General features: G+C 35.2%; 1 protein-coding gene across 2 annotated transcripts in view; it reads left to right on the top strand.

Annotated features, from left to right (window-relative positions):
• The window catches only part of HNF4G (hepatocyte nuclear factor 4 gamma), a 97,146-nt gene that overhangs the window by 68,146 nt on the left and 22,087 nt on the right, over window positions 1-6,913 (top strand). Inside the window, exon 3 of one of the 2 annotated variants that reach the window (XM_023534612.1) lies at window positions 6,539-6,713. In XM_023534612.1, the coding sequence (XP_023390380.1) occupies window positions 6,568-6,713 (146 nt within the window). In that variant the 5' untranslated portion in view covers window positions 6,539-6,567. The remainder of the gene's footprint in view (window positions 1-6,538; window positions 6,714-6,913) is intronic. The other variant, XM_023534613.1, reaches the window with a different exon arrangement.

Below are 6,913 nucleotides of genomic sequence, written 5' to 3' on the forward strand. Positions count from 1 at the left end.
AAATAACTGAATTTGAAATTTGAAATTTGAAATTTGAAAATTTGAAATTTGAAAATTTGTAGCAAATACCTTAATTGCTTCACGTACCTAAGGTTTATACAATTAAATTGTATAATTTTATTTCGTTTGACTGTACCATGGACATGTTTCTAAAAATCAAATTTACTAAATTATGAAAATTTCACAATCAGTATTGAATGGAAAACGTCAAAGATACTAAGGAGTGTGACACTTGCTTTGGTTATGATTCATAGTAAAAAATTCAAAAGTCACCATGACTAAAATCGTTTCGCTGTGACATTTTCTTCTTTTTGTCTTTCTTTTCTCTCTCATTCTCTTCATTGTCCTTCTCTACTCCTCTTTAAGCAAATGAAAACATTCTGCATTTAGCTTGATTCATTTTAGACGTAGGGAGGAGGGATTGGTCATAAGAATATAAATTAATTTTTAAATATAGTTTCCTCATGTTAAAATCAATTCAGAAGAAACACTAACAATCCCCACTTAGCCCACTGCCTGGAGTAACTCAGGCTCTCAACTTCCTTTGTGGAACGTACTAATTCACTTCCTTAAGTAGCAATCACCTTTTTGCTGTATTTTACATTTCTCTGATTACATTTCCTATGATAGAGTTCAGTTCTTCATAAATCTGTTTTAATTTATTTTATTTTGGTAAGATCGTTTAACATGAGCTCTTCCCTTCCGGCATATTTTTAAGTGTATAAAACATTGTTGCTGAGCGGTCAATGTTGTACAGCGGATCTTCACAGCATATTCATCTTGCTTAACTGGAATTTTATGCCCTTTGATTAGTAACTCCCCTCTTCTCCCTCCTTCTGGCTCCTGGCAGCCACTATTCCTCTCTGAGTTTATGAGTTTGACCTCTTTAGGTTTCTCATAGATGTGGACTTATGCAGTATTGTCTTTCTGTGACTGGCTCATTTTACTTAGCATGATGTTTTTCAGGTTCAGCCCTGTTGTGGGATGTATTAGTAGTTCACTCCTTTTTAAGGCTGAATAGTATTCCACTGTATATCACATTTTCTTATCTAGTCATTTATTGATGGACATTTGTATTGTTTCCATCCTGGCTGTTGGGAATAATACTGTGATGTCCCCTGCCCATCTGACCAACTTTACTTAGTCATCAAGGGTCACTTATATTTCTTAGCTAGTGTATTAATGCCATTTGTTTGTGTTCTTTCATTTCATAATTTAGTTAGTTGCATAATCCAATGAAACATAAGTGTTAAAAGATATTTTTTCCTTATAACAAGCAAGGGAAATACTTTGGAAGTGGCTAAAAATAAATCGATTAAAATATACAAAATATTTTGGAAAAACATAAAATTCTAACAGGCTACTACATTCCAGTTGCTTTACAGATAGCTTTGAATTTGTTCTCTATTAAAAAAAAATACTAGAAATCAAAGGCATTGTATGGGATTTATTTTTAAAAATTAATAAAAAATCTTAAGCAGCGGATTCTTACTCAAAAATTCTTGGTTATCCAACGACACAGTAGCAATTAAACATATTTAATTCAAATACACTATTCAACATGAATATACCATTTTTTAAATTTTCTGTTTTATTTGCTTAACCAGTTCAGTACATTACCAATCCCAAAATTTAAGAAAAGAGGATGTCTGCTGTACTTTGCAATTTCTTTGAGAAAAAAAAAAAAACAACTAAACTGAGGCTAAGTGGATCTGTGTGTATTTGAGTAGAGTAACCTTTGTCTTACTTGATAATGGACCGAAAGCCATTCATATAACTTTTATTACTGTATTTTGTTATAATTGTCTTATTTTAATAGTTATTGTTGGTGATCTCTTACTGCACCTAATTTAGAAATTAAACTTTATCACAGGTATGTATGTGTAAAAAAAACATGGTGTATATAGGTTCAGTACTAACCGCATTTCAGGCATCCACTGGAGGTCTTAGAACATATCCCTCATGAATAAAGGGGAGACTCCAGATTCCTCATTTTTCTGAGTGTTTTGCAGTCTTATGAATGAATGATTCTCTACTTTTTCTTTCCTTCTTCTCCTTCTGTTGGGACACTCCCATCGGTGACACCCCTAAGCATTGTTTAATTGCTATTTAGATGAGAAAGATTGTGGGTTGTGTACAATTCACTCCTTTGGTTCACACAGGAAACACATCTGTGTAAGTTCATCACAAATGAGAACCACTTCATGCAAATAAAAACCATAGGATTTGCTTGCTGCCCACTTCTCCAAAAGCTGAATAATTCCAGTTAGCCTTCACCATAGAAAATCAGTCTCTAAAATTTATTCCCCAAACATAATCCTTCAAAATTAAGAGTGCTACAGAATATGAAGGTAGGGAGGCTATTCCAATGATCACTGATTTAGTGAATTTGTTGCTAACATGACTCACTGCTATTTTCTCTGCAATTCTTCATGTCGTTTTGAGTTTAAGAGACCAGCCTTCCCGGATGAAAAATAAAATAATTCGTACAATACATTATTCACCAGTTTTATGGTTTTAAGAAATTGAATAAAAAATATTACTGTGTAGTAATCTTTAACAAAACGTGGAAAATGAAATGCTGACTTCTTAATGAAATGTGGGTGGAGTTCTTTCTTATAAAATAAAATCAATAAGCATATTCTCAGAAGGAAAATATAATCATCGAATGCTCTCTTCTAAATGGTCCTTGTCGCATGTGCTCATAAAAGATATCCTGTGCTATATAGATGGTAGATATTAGAAGACTGATGATGATGTCATGTAGGTCCCCACACGTTGGGTAATTTTATTTCGGGTAATGCCCAGAGTGTAAAAGGCATCAGATGTCAAAAGAAATGAAATTTTATTCATGTCACAATTATTTTTCGAATGCCTACGACATACTAGCAATTATACCTCTGCCCTTGGAAAGTTTACAAATATTCAAAAGTCACAGACTCATAAATCGACAGGTTTTTTTTTTTTAATAAGTCTATTTTATCATATGTTTCTCTTCATTCAACTACACAGTAACAGTGATTAATAGAAATCATTGACTTTTTAAAAGATCTTGTTCTCTTTACTTTATGCTATGCTCTAAATCCCCATGACTGTTTTGTAACTACTAATTCATACTTCTTCATAAGTTAGGGGTTAAATTATGGTCTTGACTTATTAAATTTATAACAAACAAGTCCCGCCTTTTAGAATGTGTAATATATGATTTCGGCTCCCTAAGTAGGATAGATCATGTTATAATTACAGTTTAAAACCTGAGAGATTCTCTTTTTTATTTCTAATCCTCTTAATGACATCATTTATTGTCTACTGGAAATCAATTTAGGAAATCGTGTTAGTCCACTAAGCACTTCAGATAAGGCGATTCCACGAAGCATTCCAAGATTATCACAAGGAATTGCTTTCGTCTGCCATAAAAGAAAAAGAAGCAGAATATGGCCTGCCGAAGGAGTTTACAGTTCTGCAGCCCCTCCCTCTGCAGCACATAAGTCACTCAGTTACAATTAACTTTGAGTTATCACTCCCAGATTGAAAGCCAAACAACCACCACACACTCTGGGCCTGTGGTGGACTCGTATGTGTGTTTCTAAATCAATGATGAGGGTATCGGAACCGGTACTGGACATGGATATGGCAAATTACAGTGAAGTTTTGGACCCGACATATACAACATTGGAGTTTGAAACTATGCAGATCCTGTATAATGCAAATGGTGAGTTCTCATCTGCTTGGAAATATGAAAAACGTAAGTAAGTATCGTGGGAGAAGTAAAATTGAGCTTCCCAGGCGGTAGCCCCGTGTTTTATTGCTGGAAAATTCGGGGCTTGCTTTCAAGGCCACAAATCTGAGCTTTTGCACCTTGTCACAAAATTTAAATTAATCGCGCTATGCCTATTTTATGTTTGAGATAAAAAAAAAGCCTAGTTACATGTAATGAAGTAACCTCAGAATTCTGTCATGGGCCAGTTAGGTAAAAAGAGTCGTTTTAGCAGTTATTTTATTTACTGTAAATCACGGTAATAAGTAATATTGGCAGATGGGCTGTGAAGTGTATTTTCTATGCAGTATTTAAAATGACGTATGGTACAAAGATTCCACAGAACACGGGAGAGGTCTACCAGTGCCTTCTCTGAATTAGTCCAGCTCTGAATTGCTGCTGCTGAGAAACTGCTTTGAAAATTCCAGGCAGGTTTTTACACTGAACACAAATATGAAAGGAAATAAAGATTTATATTATAACCCCAGTTGGCAGGCTAATGTTTAGCCTCACAAAGCTCTTGGTATTTATCTACTAAAACATTTTAACTTTAAATGAGATGAATTGTTTAGGATTCATGTCTTTATATAATACAGTTCAATATTGACTTTAAATTTATTTTTTGAAGTAAAAATATTGTCCAAGATTAGGTATAATTAGTAGAACTCCTAAATTATACTAATAATGTATACTTTGGAAAATCATGTGTGTGTTTTCAGAATTAGAATGGATCCTGTACACAAGATATCGTGATATTCTGTTATGCTGCATCATTAGTAGGACTTTTTTTTTAATTGTCAGAAGTGAATTCTGAAATTTTAGCACAAAGATAGTAAAAATGAACCAATAGTGCAAATTTTAGGAAGTCACTATTTTGATTCCTTATGTTTAGATTTGATTAGAGGTATTTGATAGAGTATTTATCTTAATAGAATTATGAATTCTTAGACGAGATTGCTAAATAGTAGGGACATGTTTACCATAAATATTTACTAAAACAACTGACTTTCCAAAATGATGTTTAACTTGTTTTCATATAATAATATCGTTAGTAATATATAAGTATGATAGTAAACTTAAATCGAATTGAATTTTTTTCATATTTCCATATAACCTGTCAGCATGCAGTAAATCCTTAACGCTTCTAACTGCTGTGTTTCTAATCTATTTTGTGTGCCTAACAAAAGAGAAATTCTTAGATTTAAATTCTCGTGTCACATGATTAACCTTAAGCGTATTCTCTTTTAAGGTATTTTTAAACTTTGTAAAATTATACATGATAATACCTGTCTACTCAGAAGTGTTAATAAGTAGAATATATGTGCAGTAACAGAATGTAATTGAGACATGACAATCTTTAATTTTATCTTTTGTTATATTGGAGATATAATCGTGAACTGTTATTATGTTTATATTAGATAATTTATGATAAATTAAAATTTTTAAATGTTATTTTACATATTCAATCTTTTGAATATATACAGATTTTTAAAGATAAAATCAACATTAACTCATTTAAGAAATATTTAAGTAAAAATATCTTTGTAGATCTTTTTAAGCTTCTGACTTCAAAGCTATATATTAGATGCCTACTCCATGCCAGGCATAGTTCTTAGAGCTGGAAGACAGAGGGGTGAATAAGACAGATAAGTTCTCTGACATCACGAAGTTTGTATTCACGGATAAATATGGATAACAAGTGAGCAAACTAATACAGAATATAATTTTAGACAATGAAGCAGTTATTTAAAAAAAAATAAGCAGGGTTCTAGGTTCTACTTGGAAGGCAGATGGGAGGTGACCTTTTAGAAGTGTGTTCAGAAAAATGTGAGAAGGGAGCAGAAACTGGAGAGCCAGCTGGATGAAATTCTTGAGGAAGAATTTTCCTTCCAGGGTGAAGGAACAGCAAATAAAAGGCTCTGAGATGGGAAAAGACTACAAGCGCAAAAAACAAAAAAACAAACAAACAAAAAAAACGACGTTGTTGGGAGTTGTGACCAAGATGAAGAAATAGTAGCAACAGCACCATATAATGGGATCAGAGAGGTGGGCGGGCTTTAGCGCCCAAGGTGAGGTGTACATGTATCTAACGGTTGATGCAGAAGGCTGATAGATGTCACTTTCTTCTGCCAGGAGCACTTTGGGGGCTTTGGGGTCATAAGCTGCAGGGGTGCAAATGTGAAAGAAGAGAAGAAAGCTAGGAGGCTCTTGATCCAGGGGAAAGGTCATTGCCAGCGGGATAAGGGTGGCCACAGTGAAAAAGTGAGAAGTTATGGATTCGATAAATATTTTTAATATGGACTTCACCGTTGGGTTGGATACAACCCAGTGACTGCTCGCAGGTCACTGTCCCCAGGTCCCGGGTGGCAACACCGACTGACATGGTGAACTGGAGGAAGGACTCGGAGCTGTTTTTATACATTGACTCCATATAAGTACCTGGGCATTTCAGACCAGTAGCCATGGGGGACATCAGGACTAGAGTTAAACTGGGGGATTTCCATCATACGGTTAATATCAAATGTCATGAGACGGGATGAGCATCCTTTGGGAAAGAGCGTAGTTGGGGGACCAAGCCTAAAGTGTCCCAAAGTGTAATTGTCAGATATATGAAAGGGGACATTGGCGTGGACACTGGCAGAAGCAACGAGTGATTAACAGGAGAACAGTGGCCTGGGCCTCCAAGAAGCCAAGGGATGGACCTTTGCAAGCCTATGGATATTTAGGAGGGCGATTTAAGTTAGAAAGACTCTACCCTTCCTTTTTTTTTTTTTTCTTTAGCAGATAGTTCTGCCCCAGAGACCACAAGTATGAATACCGCAGACAACGGCGTCAACTGTCTGTGTGCTATATGTGGGGACCGAGCGACAGGAAAGCACTACGGAGCGTCCAGCTGTGACGGGTGCAAGGGCTTCTTCAGACGCAGCATACGCAAGAGTCACGTCTATTCCTGCAGGTACTTGAAATGTTCCTTTTAGGAAAGGTATCTTCAACAGTGTTTCAAAATGGCGTGCCAGAAGGAAGGGAATAAACTTCAGAGCTTTTTACATTTCCATAACTCTGAGAACAAAATCTGTAAGCTACATTAAGACTGAGGATGTGCGGGTGTGTAGGCAGGACGCATTCACAAGGTGGTTCTCATTATGAACCATTCAG

This window comes from Pteropus vampyrus, unplaced genomic scaffold (genome assembly GCF_000151845.1).
Source record: "Pteropus vampyrus isolate Shadow unplaced genomic scaffold, Pvam_2.0 Scaffold127, whole genome shotgun sequence".
In the NCBI taxonomy this organism is placed as follows: domain Eukaryota; kingdom Metazoa; phylum Chordata; class Mammalia; order Chiroptera; family Pteropodidae; genus Pteropus; species Pteropus vampyrus.